The 19419-nt window shown below is 37.4% G+C and overlaps 1 protein-coding gene and 1 long non-coding RNA gene across 2 annotated transcripts in view; one reads left to right on the forward strand and one right to left on the reverse strand.

Moving 5' to 3' along the window:
• CTPS2 (CTP synthase 2) overlaps nucleotides 1-19419 on the reverse strand; it is a 71566-nt gene that overhangs the window by 41144 nt on the left and 11003 nt on the right. The window contains exons 7-12 of the mRNA XM_009565563.2: nucleotides 15523-15674; nucleotides 15140-15272; nucleotides 11350-11438; nucleotides 10501-10595; nucleotides 9613-9675; nucleotides 8744-8787 (exon numbers count right to left, since the gene is read on the reverse strand). Coding sequence (XP_009563858.2) covers nucleotides 8744-8787; nucleotides 9613-9675; nucleotides 10501-10595; nucleotides 11350-11438; nucleotides 15140-15272; nucleotides 15523-15674 — 576 coding nt within the window. The remainder of the gene's footprint in view (nucleotides 1-8743; nucleotides 8788-9612; nucleotides 9676-10500; nucleotides 10596-11349; nucleotides 11439-15139; nucleotides 15273-15522; nucleotides 15675-19419) is intronic.
• On the forward strand, nucleotides 810-3275 carry LOC128851509 (uncharacterized). The gene is made up of 3 exons (XR_008448879.1): nucleotides 810-943; nucleotides 1177-1336; nucleotides 3030-3275. It is a non-coding gene; the product is annotated as an uncharacterized LOC128851509 (long non-coding RNA).

The following is a 19419-nucleotide window of genomic DNA, read 5'->3' on the forward strand; positions in this document are numbered from 1 at the left end:
TTATAAGTGGTGCAATAATGATTGATCCTCTGTAAGTGATGTACAGTGTGAAAAAGGAACTAAATGAGTCTGGAGCTAAGCACCCAAAGATGAAAACAGCAGACATCAGGCAGATTAAGTAGCATGTGGAAGCCAGAGCCAGCAACTGAGCAGTGGCAAAACCAGCATGCTGGGTCATGAAGCACGAACCATGGGCTAAATATCACTCAAAAATTTCCCACAGACCATCTACAGAACATGACTTTAGATCCTGCAAAACACAATACTCAGTTATGGAGGTATTCCCAAGAAGGACAATTTTTCAGAACCCTAGATTCAGTCTTTTTCCATTTATACCATGGAGTGTTTTGATTCATAATAGTAGCAACTACAATTTTATCCCAGAGCAAATTTCTCACTCTCCTGTGCTGAGAAATACTACAAAATTTGGAGAACTATCTTTGGCATTGGTGATTCTAAATTCACACAAAGAGCAAATAGCTTTTTCAAGGTTTTTTTATTTATTTATCTGGACGTTTTTTAAACAAATTTATATCTACCACTTTCCAAAAGTCCATAACAACGAGAAGAGATGGAATACACTTCCCATAGGAGCCTTTTCCAGGTTTCTTTGGATGTGCTACAACTTGGAACTGTAAAATACACAAATTTAAGAGACAAAACTTCTCCAGGACTGCCTATAAAGACCAAGTAAATCAATTTCAAGTGCAGTGGTGGATGCTGATGTCAACCCATTTCAGAGATAAAAAAATATTACTCATTTCTACTGCTAAAGTATCTTATTGTTTTGACTATTCAAAACAAAATAAAACTGGTACACTGACTCAATGACAAATGCTCGTTTCATAATTAGGGTGGAGCATGAAAGCAACTATAAAGGTTGCCTCCATCTGAGACTCTCACTTCTGCTGCATACCTTTGAAAGCTCTGGATTTTGAGTGAGGTAAGCATAACCTAAATATATTGGGTGTTCCAAATCTCTGAACCTAATGTAGATTTTTTTTTTCCTTGGGAGAGTCGATGCAGTTTTACAGGGGAAAAAAGCCACAAAACAACACTCTTTCAATCTAGGTTAAGTATTAATCATTTCACGTGGTTAGTAAATCAATGAACTCGGTAGCAGATGTGTTTCAAAATTCTGATGCACAGGATTGTTATCGTCTGCTTTGTTTACAGTTATACTTCAAGACAACATCTGAGAAACATGGAACATTTACTCAATGATAACCTTCTGAAGTATTTTACTGAGTATGCTTTACGTGAAGGTAGCACCTCTGCACTGTCCATTGGTGGGCTGAAAAGTCTGATTCAGAATCAATTTGCACAGTACCTGAAGGTAAGTATCACTCTTCTTGTATTCACTGTGCTTCCTATGAAATTGATAGGAAAAAGGAAACATGGGCAATGATGTTGCAAGATAGATTATCGTGCCCAAATGGTCTCATTGACTCCATAAATAATCCTTAAATAAGGGTTGGCTTATAAAACTTCATTCACATTAGCAAACAGTAGCTCCAAACAGATCTCTGAGTAGGGTGTTTACAACAACGCTCTATGAACTAAAATGCAAAAATCTAAGAAGCTGTTTTGTTTGGGGTTTTTTATGTAAGCCAAATATCACCTAGAATATTGTATCTCACTCTTATAAAATATTTTTTCATTTCAGTCTAAATAGTAAATCTTGAATCTAGAAAATAGCTAGAAAAATCTATAAACCGAGTAAATCAGTAGGACAAATTTAAAACTAAAAGACATAAGACATCTGTCTTGATTAAGCTCCCACCATCACAAAACAGGTTTTCCATTCCATAAAGATGCCAAGTAAAGAAAAGAGATGCACCAAACTAGAGAAATACCCATTTCCTTCAGCTGTAGAGGTAAAAAAAAAAAAAAATCTATGTTCTGATTTTATGTATATTCTCTGACAAACCTTTTCTGAACTGGATTAGGAATCGGTTTAGAATCTTTTGCTAGACAAATCCTTAAATAAAAAAGTGTTTTGCATAGCTGACAAAAGCAAGTTTTGCTAAAGGTCTGAAAGAAGCTGCATCTCAATAGAAAAATCCAGTATTTTGAGAATTACAGTGATCCAATTCAGTCATTTAATTAACATGAAGTGGCTAATTAAAAAAAATATAATGCTTTTTATATTAGCCACAGGCAATATTGCAGATATGTGGAAATGGAAGTGTTCAGGAAAAGAAATACTGATGTTTTCTGTCACACATTTTCAAGGATCTAGTCTGTCTGCAGAAATATATAGCCTCATAATAAATAAACACAAAAGCCTAACAGGACATTACAAAATGTACAAATAGGTGAAATCTGAAGAAAGAAAACATTTGAAAAAATTAAATTATAAATCAAACCTGGTTTTATAATACTTAACTAGCCTGATCAGGGACGTAATCACAATACTGACAGCATCAGGATGCTACACGCACTCTTACCAGACACAAAAAACAAAAGGAGCTAATAATCTAAACTGGGTTTAATACATTAGCAAGAATTTTTCAACAGTGAATACAATATTTCTAGTAAAAAGAAGGAAAGGGTAAGGAAAGAGGCTCTTGGGTCCTGGTCCAAGGCATAATGAAAGTAGCAATATGTTTTCAAATAGTGTATGGAGGGCTCAAATTAGTATCTAATAAAGCAATAGGTGGTATGCATATTGACTTTTATTGGTGACTATGTACACGCTGCAGCTATTCCATCTGCTCCATTTCCTAAATTCCAAATTTACCCACAAGACTGAAGTAATCTGTCTAAGTAATACTTGATACTTCTGAAATGGTTATCATATCTTTGTTAGCCTATTTGGCAGGCAATAGCAGGCACTGTATTTCTAGTTTAACCAGTAAAACTGGTAAATACAACACTACCAGCAATACCTTCAAGTAATGCTGACTGTTGTTGACAGCATCATTTCTTGGCAATACTCCTCATAGGAAAATACTCATGCCAATCTATTTATTTCATTCTCTTTCTTTCTTTCTTTTTTTTTCGCAATTCTTTTCTTACAAAAACAGGATACATTCTCACTTGATAACATAATTAAATCGATGGACAAAAATAATGATGGAAGCGTGACCTTTGATGAGTTTGTAATGATTGTAAAACAGATAATTGGACAGTGAAGCATCTGCAAGAATGACTATCACTGCTTTGAAGGACAAGACCCTGGCATTCATGTACATTATACGTACGCTTATACCGATAGATTTGTTACGAATTTAAAACATACAGAATAAAAATGTGACATATAACAAAGGATGTCTTGTATTGTGTTTCCCGTACATTCACTAGACACATTTCCAGCTGCCTCACAATTAATTCAGTACTGTTTCTATTTCACGCTACATTTGAGAAACTGTCGTTTAACAAACCCTGCTTTACCAGAGCTATTGTTTTGACCTCTAGAGCAATTCAAACCAAACTGTTTCTAAAACGCACAAAAAGAAAGATGTATCATTCCATTCACGGGCTGTCCCTTGGTGTTTATTATCCAATACTCTTCCCAGTTCAGTTTCATCATTCACATAAGACACCTCCATATGGCAGACATTTCAAATCTTTAAAACATAAAAGGACTTCTTTTCAATAATGCAAGTATGATGACTGCAACATTACATGTTCATTTTAAATTGTAGTTACATGAGTATGTAATTTTTTTGTTATGACTCTTCCCATCTAAATGGGAATATATAAGTATATATAGGAGCTGAGCAATTGCTGTTGCAATTGAAACATTCATTACACTTATTTGGTGCAGCTTTAACCTTTTCATTGCATGATTCTCTGTGACATGAGTATGTTCACACATGTAATTCATGAGCATTATTATTTAGCTTAAAAGGAAATTAGTGAAAAATAAGAGAAATTAGAAGAATACAAATTTTGAAGACAAGTAATTGAGTGGCTTAGGGACTAATCCTACTAAAGAACTTTGAATTTTGGACTGAATTTTAACACCAACATCATCAATTATCTTGATAAATCAGTTAGATCTCAGAGTTACTTAAGGATTTAAAGACTCAGCTTTATTGCAAAGCCTAGCAAGTGCATTCAAGATTCCATACTACAGTGGTTCATATTCCTGAATTTACCCTCCATGAAATGAGGAATGAAGTACTCCATAACAGTGATGCATGAATATAAACAACAAAAATTATATTTAAACATTATATGAAAGTTCTTTCAGGCTCGGAAGGCCATTCTTCTACACAAATCCTTCAGCTGTTAAAACGTGCTATGTTTCTTGGAAGAAAAGAAGATCACAGTATGTATATTTTTCTGGTTTATATAAAAGAAATAAGATTCTAAATTAACAACAAGCTTTGATTTCCAAACTAAATATACCCTATACACTTTGGCTTCCTCAGCTGCATTAGCTATTTCACACAAACTTGGAAAACCACAGTGTTTTAAGAGGTGCTTTGTGCAAGAGTGGGACACTCTTTCCTTTTCATCTCATAGACAACCTTAAATTTTTTTAATTCAATCAAGTCACTGACATCGAGAACAGGAAAAGTGGGCCTCAAGAAACAAACTTATTATAAGAGTGCCACCTACTGGCAGAACCTATTTCTGCACAATTTCTTGAGCTCATAGAAAATGCACTTATTTTATCCAGTGCAATATTTGAAGTTTCATAGAATCGTTTAGGTTGGAAAATACCTGTAAGATCAATTCCAACACAAGATGAAAAAGGTCATGAAGAAGAATAATCACAATCAACTTTTTTTTTTTTTTTTAAAAAGGCATGTTAAGAGTTATTCCTGGAAAGAATCTTTTTTTTCTAGAACAGCATTATAGACGCAGTTGCAATAAAATTGACAAAGAACATAATTAAAAGGGTCATCCAAAAAAATAAGTTTAATAGTAGAGGAAGACAAGGGAGATGGCCCAAAATGAATCAACCTTTTGCCATTCAGTGAATCCAGCCCATTAGCACTTCACAGACTATAGTTTCCCTTTAAAGGAGTTAATTTTACAATTATCATCTGCAACAGAAAACTCATACTCAGCACCCCAGTAAATGCATTACTCTTCTGAACAGATATCTTCCTGCAAAGAACAGTAACAATTTACCTATCATTTTTATCCAAAAAGCTAGAAAGTAAAGCAGAAAGCTTAAGAATATATAATGGGCACACAATCTCCAAGTAACAAACCAAAATGAGATCAAGAGCTCGAGGGACTGTGATCGGTGCTGTGATCGGTTCCTCATTTTCCCTACTGAAACCAAGACTGTGTTAAAGAGGAATTGAAGCCCAAACCTTACGGTGGAATTTTGATAGTGTAAATGGTCTGGTCTGGTTAATACAGACAGCTGCCGTATCAGAGGTCTTCTTTTTTCCTTCAAAGTACAGATTTTTAATTGAAGCCTAAATGAAAATATCTAATAACAACTTCAAATCTCTCAAAAATAGCTTATAAATCACAGCTTATTAATATTTCCAAACTCTAGGTCTCATTTCCTTAAAGTTTTCATTACATAGATATTCAGCTTTAGGAATTTCCCCGCACATGTACAATATTTCAAAAACACAATTTTGGCTGCTTTACATTATTAAGTTGTTAACTTCCATTTTTGTATGCAGAGACTACTACTTTTTCCAAGGTATTTGAAATTTTTACAGTACTTGCAGTCATTTACAAGGCAGTATAACTGACATCAATACGCACCAAAACAAGCAATACAGGGTTCTATATCCCCTGCATCAAGTCATTCATGGGTGCTTCTGCAGAACCTAGGTTGAGCAACATTGTTGTGGTGACAGCAGAAATAGGTGAACAGCTAAAATGAAACAGATACTCAACATCACAGGCAACTCTACATCTGCACGTTCAATTGTGCATGAATTATTGTCCAAAACAGAACAATAAGATTGCCTAATCACACAAAAACTTTTACAGTGCTCAAAATTTTTTACTAACACAGACAATGCTCTTCTAGAGTATAATAATAACTTGGATTACTTTGAGAAACAGTTGCCAGTAATATAATTTCTCATTATTTCACTTGTTTTCCTTTTGGAAGCCTAATTCTGAGTTACACGATTACTTGACAATCTCAGTTTTTATTTCTAGTAAAAAAGGTCCAAATTTTCATAGATACAGACAAAAGAAAAGCAAAGTAAACCAAGATATTTTATATGTACATTAGAATAAACTATCAAGTTTGGTGAGTACAGTTCCGAGTATTTGAATGCTCAGCAAATTAAGGAGGCAAATAAGTAGCTGCATATTTTACGGCTGCCCTTGAGTTCCCCTGCCAAAGGACATATTTGAACTTTTTTTGTCTTTTTGTCTTTTTTCTTAAAAATAAAAGGAAATAGAACTACGGCCTCATCTTTCTTCTCCCTCTTCAGTTTCCGTTTCCAAAAGAGTAGGAATCAAAAGAAAAGTACATTGCTTTGGTCCTAAGTTAGGAGTCTGCTGAACCACACAGTAGCATCGCAAGATATTATCAGTGTTGACAATGTTTCTAATTAACTTTCTTGAATAATGAAACGTCTGAATCAGTTTGGTAGTTCACAAGCTTCACTAATCTGCTTCTCTTCCAATGGTTTTTATTGATTTGTTATTATAAGGAATATCTAAACAGTTTTTAGTACAAGATGGACAACAAGATGGATTATTTAGCAGTTACAATTATTGATAATGCAAACTTTCCCTTTGGAACGATTTATATCTGTTCCTCACCCAGAACTGAGATGTCAAAGATCAGATTAAGATGTTGAAATATGGCTGGTAATAACCAATTTCAGAATCATAACGTAGCTCAGAACAAAAGAATATCCATTATAAGTACTGCAAGCATACTGCTTCGGTTGTAAACACTATATTAATCTTCCATGACACATACCTTCACTCCATTATTTTATTAATTTTATGTGCACAAAATTCTAACATATGTACCTTACTTGTCCTTGAATGCAAAGTGCAAATCACTCAGTTAATTACTCACGGAATAAAATTTTGTCCTAGATATAGTGTACTAGTATATCCCTCAATTTCTGTAATAGAAGAAACTGCCAGTAGGGCTGCAGCAGACAAGCGTCCATGTTCCGGACTTTGGCTAAACGTGGAGCTCTGTATCAGAGCCAGGAACTGTGAACAACCCTTACAACAACTGAGAGAAAACAGCCGTTCCAAGGGGTCTCACCCCTTCCTGATGATTTAACTGCATCCAGAAAAGCCACCTGATATGACTACCTGGAATGCAGTCATGAGAAATTAAATAAAACTGGTACTAAAAAGCCGTGGAAACAAAGATGCCACCAAATCAGTCTTTCGTACTATTCCTCTTGCTTCCCAAAAAATTACAGCCAGCTTTCAACATCTTCCACATTTTACAACATGTTGCTATTATGAAATTGACCCCTCCAGAGAAAGAGTATGTCTTTGTATATATTAAGAAGGATGAAGGAAGAGACCTCTTATGACAGAAACTCACAAGTTTGATGCCAAATGCAAAGTTTACCTTTGCTCACCGGGGGACATTTCCAAAGGCCACCACATTTTAGCAGCAAGTCACACACTGAAATTCTGAAGGTGTGCAACTTACCTTCAAAAGTTCAGACTAGATTATCTCTCCTACCCACATAAGCAACATTGACAAATAGGACAAATTTGCATGCTGCAGAGTAAGCAGATGTTGAAAAATACACATATATATATATTTTACTTACAAATCCCAACAAAATCTTTTGAAGGAAATTACATAGAAATGGCAGGTGACTATGAGCAACTCACTTCATTTCCGGTAGAACAGATGTTTACATCTTACACCATGATACTAATTTATTTCTCACATGTCATTTACTGCTCTTTTTCATTTTCTTAAAAATCTTCTCTCATTGAATCATCTTTAAGTTTTACTATTACAACAACGTCATACCACACCCTCCTGAACTAGGAGATACCTGGAAGAACTCCACTCTAAAATACTACCATTGGTATATGATATAGAGAAACCTGTCATATCTACAGCATTGACATTTTTCTCAAAAGGAGGACTGTAAGAAGCAGGGGAGAGGAGGGATCATAGAATCATAGAATCACCAGGTTGGAAAGGACCCACCGGATCATCGAGTCCAACCATTCCTAATACTCCCTAAACCATGCCCCTAAGCACTTCATCCACCCCTTCCTTAAACACCTCCAGGGAAGGCGACTCGATCACCTCCCTGGGCAGCCTGTTCCAGTGCCCGATGACTCTTTCCATGAAAAATCTTTTTCTGATATCCAGCCTGAACCTCGCCTGGCAGAGCTTCAGGCCATTCCCCCTTGTCCTGTCCTCTGATGTAGTGGTTATTTATACAAAAGAAAGACAAGAATTTTTCAACAGCTTTCCACATGATCTTTATCTTTTTATATAAATTTATATTTTGATAATAGCATTGTCCTACACTTTCCACCTTCCTTTTTTATTTTATTCTCTAGTAAAGCCAACCTAAGTGTTACTGTTCACTCCCAGCATCAGTCTACAGCCAAGGAAACTATTTAAAAAATTACAAAAATAAAACTAAGGCTAATCACAGAAGTAGGCAGGTGAAGGCAGAGGGCTATTAAAAGAAAATATCTTATTAAACAACACTGAATAGGAACACTGGACACTTCTTCATTTCCTGCCATGTAAAAATATAGGTAGATCCTAAGTTACACAGAATTAATTCCATTTTTAACAAAAGATGTATGTTCACAAAGCTTATTCAGAAAAAAAAACAGTACTTACAACAGGGTTTTTTGTGTCTGGGTCAAATTCTGTAGAATTTGCATCTGAAACAGAAGTTCAAGACAAATACAATCCATTTCCATTGTTCTACCTGCTCTACAGACTCATCATAACAATTCCATGGCATTTCAGGGCTTTCCTCCATTCCAGCCACAATCTTGTATGTCGAAAGACAATATTGCACCCCTTTCAAAGCAACCACAGGAAGCACATGACCTCAGTCACACACCCTCACAGAATCATAGAATAGAATCACAGAATGGTTTAGGTTGGAAGGCACCTTAAAGATTAACTGGTTCCAATCCCTGTGCCATGGGCAGGGACATGTGCCATTAGATCAGGTGGCTCAAAGCCTCATCCAACCTGGCTTTGAACACCTCAAAGATGGGGCACCCACGGCTTCTCTGGGCAACCTGTTCCACAGCCACAGCACCCTTACTCCCTTACCTACTTCCCAAAACTTTTTCCTCTCAGTTCATAATGGCAGAAATTCACTAGTGAGCTAAAACTCTTCATATGATTACTGCAATGGCTATGGTTTGGCTACTCCAACTAATGAAAGCAAGTGAGAAGACCTCTCCTCACCACCTGCATACTCCAGAAAGAGATGACAGAGGACAACTGTAAGCACACTTTCTCCTGTGCTCCTTAGATCAAGAAGTAAGTTTCAAGTAATTTGCATAATAAGAGTTCCTACTCCCTTGCAAAAAAAAACGCACTTAGCTCTAGCAACATAATCACTTTCATCTAAGTACCGAATGATCTTAGGATCTATACAATAGATCTAATAATAGATACATATTTCACATATGGAATAAAATTTCTTCAAAGCAAATCATATTCACACTAGCAAACTGAGCTCAGCTCACCTTCCCAATTCAAACAGTTTCTTGCAAATTCCACAACTGCTAATTGCATTCCCAGGCAAACTCCTAGAAGAGAAAACAAAAATCCTAGAATTTAACAGAACAAAGAGCAGGACCGGCAAAGTACTTGCTATTCTGTCTTAAACTTGACTGCTTTGAATTCTTGGTACCCAATGTATATACCTATACTTACTAAAAGTTAAAACACAAATGGCTGTTCAATGCAAAACTCACTCTTCAAACTCGGCACACTGTGAACACGTGACATTAACTATGTGCTTTAAGCCATTTAAAAATACTTTTTTTCCCTCCCATCTACTTTACCAATAATTACTGTAAAGAAAAACAGAAGTTGAAAGCCTGAGTATATCTCGATTCAAATTTTGTTTAAGCAACTAGTCAAAGGAGTCACTTCATTATAGAATTGAAAGAAATTTAGAGTATGAGCCAAAGCTTCAGAGGCAACAGCTCCTAGCTTATAGGCTATATTGCATCTTTAGACTGTACCATAATAAAACACACTAAAATCAACAAGACGTATTTAATACAGCAAATGTATCCAAAGACACCTATGTTTTCTGCACATCAATTAATATGTATAAAGATGTTGATTTAATTACAGTGAGAAAAAAATACCCTCCACATAAAATGTGAATATAGCAAATAAAACTTTTTGGAGCAGGGATAGTCTTTCTTCCTTCCATATACTGCAGCTGTAGCACACTGGACCTGGACATTATTTACGCGGCAAATATCCACAACAGCACGTGTACTTGCCTAAGATAGGATCCTTCCCTAGTAAGTTTTTGTTGGGTTATGTTTTTTTAATCAAATCAATAAGCTTGCTACACACCTCCTACATACAATAATTTCTGACTCTAACGATCTTACCGAGAAAAGGTTTTTTCTTTGTCCTTGCCCAGGAGATAGCTTGGAGTTTTCCTTCTGTCCCCCTAATGCCAAACCCTCCTGGGACCAGGATGCCACTGTAATGACAGCCATATGTAAAGCAACCAACATGTACAATCAAGCCAGCAAAGGAAGTCCATATAAATTGAAGACAGACTTTTGAGGTTATAATAAAGCAAGCACAGTGCACAAAAGGCATGTTTTGTATGACAATTCACAATACACAGATTCTAACTAATTTAGAAATCTGTCTCATCTACCCACTGCAATTCCCATGTGAACAACCTCATGCTTCACAGTAAAATTCTCACCCCTTAAATACACATTGATTAAATAAACTGGCTATATTTTCACTGCTGTGGGATCTTAACACCAAAACTTCATTATTTACTAAGTAATACTGAAGAAATGAACGCATCTTGGCAACAAACAACATCTCTTTACAAATACAAATCAAAAATCCCAGCAATGATTTAACAAAAAGGTTTGCAGTCTCACGAGTATTTATTAAGCTTTTATCTGACTACCTTTCACTATGATGCATGTTAACAAAGAAAAAACTTTGACAACTGACCTGCACTGTAAAGGAAGTCTAGCTATCAAAAAAAAAAAAAATCAAAAAAAAAAACCCCAAACAAAGAATAGAAATTAAAACAGAGTATGAGGATATACGTGATACTATAATTTGCTACATTTGAAGCTTGTCACCAACTAGCTTGTCATCTATCCCTTTCTGTAAGCAATGAGAAATGATTCACTGAAGCATTTGTTGTCACATGAAACAAATATCACGATCTTCATTTGGGATACAGAATACCCAATGTCACTTACTCTGCTTTGCACAGTTTGTGCCACGCCTGGTGATATCTCACCGAGTTCTCCACTTCTGTAGAATGTTCGAGTTCTGTTGAATCTATGTACTAATAAAGAAAAATATACAATAAAACAGTCATTTCTTCCACAGAAAGAGCAGCATATACTATATAACCAGCTTTTTTAATAGCACTAAGACAAACTATTAGTGTTTCAACTGAATTTCCCAATAAACCTGTAACTTCACTGAAGAGCTCTGAAAATTCAGTATTTGCTCTAGTTGCAACAATCCATACTCCCCTTCTTCACACGTAACTCCAAAGTTCTGCCTGCCTCCAGTCCTGATTTTGCTATCCTCTAAGAAAGCAGTCTGGCTAGACTGCTTCATAACTGTCTATCCAGGTTTCCTTCCTAAGGAAATCAGGACGTCAATCAAGGTGTGGTGCTGACCTTATCCTGACATCCAAATGAGATGTGGCCAAGGTGTTCACTTTCCTAGCTTTCGGGTGCCGCAGTTTATCTAATCTTATCACAAGACTGGATAAACCTGCACTGTCTAGCCTGTGAGAAAGGCATTGCTGGGGAGCATCATGAAAGCAACAGGAGGGAGGCAGACTCATTATCTATGTCCTACTAGAAATACTCCACTAGAATCTCTATAGCCATTAATAAGGATGGCTCCTGAGGTACCACTAGAGCGAACACACTCCAGAAGGCATCAAAAATAAACAGAAAAATGACTACTTATGAACGTTGTTATTCTATACTACTACTACAGGATAAACTAAGACACTTTTCATGCTACAAGGCTGGAAAGAGAAACTAATGATAGTTGCAGTTAATTGTGGTTTCCTTCCCAAACATACTGAGCTAGCACATTTATCACAGCATCAACATTTTTTAGGTACTTTTTAGATATTTTTTAGATAAATCAACATTTTTTATGTGCCAGGCTATGAACTGGATGCCACATACAATACTAAGCATTTCCTTCTGAACACAAGATTATACAGAGAACCTTTTGACAAAAACACTACAAAGGAGGTTAGCACATGCAGGTAAGTACAGCAGGAGGCCTTGTCTGTCAACATTTCAGCACTGCACTGGAGTTAGTTCCAGCAATCATTGATTCACATACTTGTTAAGCATGATGTTCCACCGAATTTAAGACTAGCTGCACACAAAGGTAACCATGAGTTTGCAGACCTGGCACCTCTCACTTTTTTGCTAAAAGCGAAGTTATTTTACATATCATAATAATTTCCCACTGTGCAGCTGCCACTATAAAACACTATTTAGAATCACAGAATCATGAAAGTCGGAAAGGGCCTTGGGAGGTCTCTAGCCCAACCCCCTGCTCAAAGTAGGTCAAATTACAGCAGGTTGCTCAGGGATTCAGTCAGGATCTGAAAATCTCCAGGGATTAATTCCGGCTGTTCCCACCTTCCTGTTTTTCATGAACACAGAAACAACTCTGTGGAGTATTCGCCCCATAGTCTTCCCAGGGAATGAGGTGAGGTTCACTACCTGCCATTTCCATAGATCCTACTTTTTGCCTTTTTTGGAGACTGGTGTGACATTTGCCCTTTTCTAGTCATCAAGAACTTCCCCCAGTTGCCATGATCCCTCATAGCTGACAGGAGAGAGGCCTCATAATGACATAAGCTAGTTCCCGCAGCACTCTGGGATTGGACATCAGACCAGCAATCTGGTCCCATGGACTTATGTATGTCCAACTAGTCTAAGTACTACCCAGCTATAGGTGTACATAGATCATGGAAAAAATCATACTGTGGTGGAAAGCTTATCTATTTCCTACAAATATATTTATTTTATTTTATTCCTCCATGATACTTCCTCCTCTTTCCCTTCAAAGGAAAAGGGACAGCTTAAGACTCAAAAAAATAAGCTATTTCTTCCCTAAGCTGAGTTTCCAGTGGTAGTTAGGGGCTTTATTTCCGTTTTTCCACAATACCTACCAGCTGGCTTCTTAGTCACATAAACACATAAAGTTTACTTGAATTCTGCTTAGTTCTTATAATTTCAGAGATACTTTTTTGTGAACACTATGCATAAGTTCCTTTGTAGGCAGAAAAATATTTCCTCTTTATTATACATGAAGTTATTTTGTTGAGTGGTTCTCTAGCTGTTTTATATGACAGGTAGCAGCCAGTTCTCTGTCTCTATACTATTCATCATTCATCATTCCTTACAGAGGGCAAGAGTAGAAGGACACTAAGACAAGCAGTTGCTGCTTTCTTTCCTTTTCCTCTTGATTGAAATAGCCTCCTTCCTATCCGCAGAGAATAAATCAACCCACTTCTTTCAGTGAAGAAGCACTACAGAAAAAATAGTACAGTTTTGCTTTTGTTTGTGCATCTCTGGATTGACTCCCCTACTTGAAAAGGTTCTGGGATTAAATCAATAAGAGGCAAAAGATGATGGATTTGCAGATGACTGATGTACCCGACAAGCAGCAGAATGATACTGTGAGAAAACAACAGGGGGATTTTGGAGCCCAGAATGGTGCAAGCCACAATAAACAGAACTTCCATGTATTCATTCCTCCATGGTTCATTTTAATTACATACGCATCCCTGGTTGTTCCAGGTACTCCTGTTGCTCCTTTCTGGGGTAGATGGACTGAGACAACAGAATGGTGGCTATGTCTGGCCTGTTGCCTTTAGCGACCTGTTAAGCCATCCTTGATATTAATGACCTTCCTCATCAAAAAGTGGTTAGATTCAGTGAGAAACTTGCTAAAGCTGAGTAGAAACAGCCTGCTTTCCTTGCACAAGCATTATCTAAGCAACCCATGCATAGCTTTTGACACACTAAAACTTTCACTTTAATATCATCTACTTTTTTTATCATGAAAAAGGGAGTAATTAGCAAGGGTTCAAAAGGGAGTTCAGCAATTTTCAGCAGTTACCAAAGTGCATAAACACAAGAACTTGCTTCAATCAGAGACTGAGACCAAAAGCTACTAAGTACAGTACGGCCTGCAACTGCCCACTTAGATCAATTTATATCATTTAATGAATCACTCTAAAGCAGCATGTCATTGCTGATACTTTGCAACCATTTATTATTAGCAAGTTGCTAAAACGTCCTCTGTACCCATTAAGTGATAATAATACACACTTCCACACTAATTCTCTGCCCCGCACTTGCCATCTCTAGCAAAAAAACTCAGCAATGGGAACTGATAGCTCCACCAGTGAGAAAGCTGATAACAGTTTTTCCCTGTATAGTCCGACTTACTATTCTCACTAAAATGAGACAAATTAGATCCCCAAATAGTCCTTTATTCAAGGAACTACTATCTTGGAGAAACTAAGTTTATGACCCAATTCCAATATCATTAGAATCCTGCTGAAGATAAAATGGACGGCTCTCAGAATATTAACTTGAATGAAAAGCAAAAGCTTCTGGCACAAGATTATAAAAAGGAACTAAACTGCTTTCCAGTCTAACTATCTTCTCCTATCTCTAAGTTAACTCATTAACATGATAAGGAGGACAAGTGAAACCTACCTTTGATAGTAAATACAAAATTGCAGGTAAAATCTGCTTTCTCATCAGATCAAGTTTTGGGTAATTGCAGAATTCCTTTCAGATAAGTTTAGTTACAGATAAAACAATCTATAAACACCTCTTTAAAAAAATGAATCATGCTTTGCCAATCTGCATTTATCTGCATGATTCATTTTCTCATTTCCACATGAATTAAAACAGCCTCACGTGATGGGAACCAGAAGAGTACATTCAAAGTATTCCTGAAAGCAAAATCCAGAAATATCCTCACCATTAAATCCAGTTTGTGATTAATTGCCAGCGCAGAATGTTCCAGAGCCTTGAAAACAGATGCATAGCAATCACTTAGTTTTGTGTACTTGCCAACGAGAGCTATGGAACACACCTTCAGCAATCTTTCATATCTGACAAAAACAAGGTTTTCAGTTATTACATTGATTTTCACAAAGAAAACATTTTAACAGTGTTTGCTTTTTCTTTAACGTCACAAAACATCCTCTAAAATCTTGAAACTGAAAATGTTTTTAAGTCCAGATCATTCACAGATGTTGATCAGCATGCTACTGACCTGAGTCCAGTTTGGTGACTTCACAGCAGCTAAAAACCTGACTTGAATTAAAACATTTCCAGAAAAAGCAGGAAAAGCTAGAATACCTGTCAGCCATTTTCTTCCATTTCATTAGAAGATCACTTGGATGGTCATCAATAGGTAAATCTAACCTCTGTTTAAAATACTTAATGATGCCTTGCTCCTCCAGCAGGATTGGTACTCGATAAGTGGAAGAAACATCATGGATAAATATCACCTAACAAACAAAAGCAGAACATAAAAGACCTATTCAAATATTTTGCATAGAAAGCACACGTTCTATTTTTTGTATGCCACATCTGTTTCCTACTCTATTTACATTCTAATTTTTAAATACTTTTCTTTTGAAAGAGCACAGCATCAGAGCCAATACTTAAGGTTCCACTAAATCTACATGGAAAAAGTTACCCAAAAGTTAAAAATGTGTTTCAGTTCTTCATTGCACCGTTATACAAAAAAAAATCAATGCATCAGTTTTAATACAAACATTCGGCCCCAGAAGCAGTCATGCTTGCTAACACTTCTTTCTCTGTCTCTCACAAACTTGAGGAATATTCATTAGGAAAGAAAGAACACAAATGGAACCTAAAAAAAAAACATATCAAATTAGGTTGTGATAAAGTCTTGTAAAAATTTTACTAGTCAATTAGGTTAAGGACTCTTTAGTTAAGAACACATTTATAAACCACATCCAAGCTGCTGGCAGTTAAGTTGATTGTATGTGGGTTACATGAGATCACAGAGTTCAGAATCCTGAGCACAAGTGTTCTCTGATACACGAGAGTAGAGGATACCTGCTTAGTTATCCTTGAGTTACTTCTGTTCATCGTGTAAGTATATGTACACATGCATGCTGCCCCATGCCTCTTTATGTGCCCATCCAATATGAAAAAGAATGGGGTAGCTGCAGACCTCCTGCAGCAGGAATAAGGCTTATCCAACTGTTCTTCCAAACTCAGCAACTACCATCTCGAATGATATAACACCAAGAAAGAATCACTAGCAACCCTAGGTTACCGTTGTGCTGACTGTGTGAGACTGTTATAAACCTGAAACAAGCTGAAGACACTGCTTTTGTTTTGGTGGTACTTACAATGAAGCAAGGAGGGAGGATTGCCTTGATAAAAGCAAATTTAAACAAAAACAATCCACGTAAAGGTAGTTTGTGGACAAAATAGCATGTGGTGTTCGTGGGCTGGTTATGATAGTCCTGGAAACCATTTCCAGACATACAAAAGACAAGAAAGCCATCAGGAGTAGTCAGCATGGATTGAACAAGGGAAAGTCATGGTTGATGAACGTGGCAAACTTCTGTGATGAAGTGACTGACATGGCAGATGACAGGAGAGCAGTGGATATTGTCTACCTGGACTTCAGGAAAGCTTTCATCACTCTCTCCTGTCAGATCCTCATAGACAACCTGCTTACACATGAGCAGGATGAATAGTGAGGAAAACTGGCAGAACAGCCAGACCCAGAGAGTGATGACCAGCAGCACAAAGTCTAGTTGAAAGCCAGTAACTAACAAAATACCCCAAGGATCAGTACTGGGTCCGGTCCTGTTTAACATCTTCATTAATGATCTGGATAACAAGGCAGACCATACCTTCAGTATGTTTGCAGATTATATTAAAGTGACAGGAGTGTCTGACACGTCAGAGGGTCATGTTGCTATCCTCCCAACAAGAAGGAGAAATGGGCTGACAGAATCTCAAGAAATTCAACAAGGGCAAAGCCCTGCACCTGAGAAGGAACACCACCAGGCACCAGTACATGCTACGGGCCACCCAGCTGCAAAGCAGCTGGGCAAAAAAGGACCTGGAGTGTCATGGAGGATGCCAGGTTGAACACCAGCCAACAAACAGTATCTTGGACTGCATTAAGAGCGCTGCCAGCAGGTCGAGGAAGGTGATCCTTCCTCTCTTACCGAGCACTGGAGAGGCCACGCTTGGAGTACTGGGTCCAGTTCTAGCGTCTCCAGAAGAAGAGAAACATGGACATACTGAAATGAGTCCATGGCACACAAAGGGCCAAGAAGATGATTAAGGGACTGAAGCATCTCTTCCATGTGGAAAGGTTGAGAGAGCTAGGACTGTTCAGCCTGGAAAAGAGAAGGCTCGGGGGTGGGGGTGGAAATTCCCATCAACGTACAGAAAAATCTGAGAGAAGGGCGCAAAGAAGATGGAGCCAGGCTCTCTTCAGTGGTGCCCCATGACAGGACAATAGGCAGTGAGAACAAACTGAGACACAAGAGGTTCCCTCTGAACAACAGGAAACACTCTTTCACTGTGAGGGTGACCGAGCCATGGCATGGGTTGCCCAGGGAGGTTGTAGAGTTGCCATCCTTTGAATATCCTTGGAGATATTCAAAAGCAGAATAATAGTCCCAGGCAACTGATTGTAGGTGGCCCTGCTTGAGCAGAGGAGTCGGACCAAATGACCTCACTTCCAACTTCACCTATTCTGTGACTGCAAATAAATGGGAAAGGTGGACTGAAAAGATTAATCCCCTTAAGATTGTAAACCACCATTCTAGACACAAAATAAACCACAGCTTCTTCTCTACCAGCATCGCAGACAGCTCCAGGAAGACTGATGATGCATCTAATCCTTCAGTTCACAAGAAATCCAGGATCACTCTAGGGAATATATAGACCTGTGGCCAGTGTCTGCCGAAATCCATTTATTATTTTTAAGACACACAGGGGACTCAAGAATGGCTTTGCAGAATTCTGATGAATACAGTTATGAAAAAGGAAAAAAACATAAAGCTGCAACACAGTATGGCACCTAGCAGCATCCCAGTTCAGTCCACTGGGTCTAACCACCAGGGATACACCTAGATTACACAATGCAGTGCTGTGAATAAACATTTCATCTAGACAGAAAAGCATGAGAAGAGTGCATCACTGTGCCCAGGATCATACACTCAGCTTCTCATGAAAGCTGTGTCTGGTATAACTGTTGAGCTTCCACCCTAAGAGGCAGAACTCTGGGGGAAAAAAAAAAAACAAAACAGTGCCAAGAAGACAGCTCCCTTCCTGCCAAGGAGCTCTTAAGGAACTTTCATTACACATAGGACTCTTGGTCCAGTTTCACTGGCATAATAACTGCAGGTGGAATTTGAGTATGTACATGCTGACACACGGCCTGATACTGCCAGAAAAACACACACTATTTTTGTTTGATTGAATTTCCAGTCGTCTCTCTCTGACTGGAGAGGAACCACAATAACAGTTCTGAAGGATTTTCCCGAAGCTAGCTCAAGGGTGTTGTCTTCCACAGACAGTGAGACAGGAGGGAATGGGGTGCGGGGAGGAATGGCCACACTGGCCTCTACGCCCTCATCTGGAATCTTACAATAAACAGCTTTTTCTTACATACCTGCAGAGAGACAGGTCAACACTAATATGTATTTCAAATAAGAGAATAAATGTTAGCATCTATTATCCCTTTAATATTATCCATTACATTGAAGAGCAAAATACTTTCACTTGCAAAAATATTAAATATAATTTGATTTATCAAAATTAATATTTGAATAGCAATTAATCACAAACTATTAAGGTCAAAATCACTCATGAATTATAAAACGTTAAATAACTACACGTTCTAAGCATGTTAAAAGGGCATGAATAGCCTATTACATACTACCACAGTAAAAGCGTTCATGCGGCTGTGATGATCTGTGGACATAAGCAAAACCCCTACCCTTAACCACACTTTGTTCACCCATTATTAGAGCCACCTAAGATAGTTTATGGACAATAACCAAACATACCTTGAAACTGCACATTTTTCACAACTCTGTATATCAATTAACCATGCATTCCTACCTAACCCTTTTATTAACTTTTCCCATAATATGCATTTATATTATTAATGGCCATTTGACATAAAATTTAACATATAAGTTCTATAGTGCACATGACAGCATGATAAAATATTGTAAAAACAGTTAC

This window comes from Cuculus canorus, chromosome 1 (assembly GCF_017976375.1).
Source record: "Cuculus canorus isolate bCucCan1 chromosome 1, bCucCan1.pri, whole genome shotgun sequence".
NCBI classification, from domain to species: domain Eukaryota; kingdom Metazoa; phylum Chordata; class Aves; order Cuculiformes; family Cuculidae; genus Cuculus; species Cuculus canorus.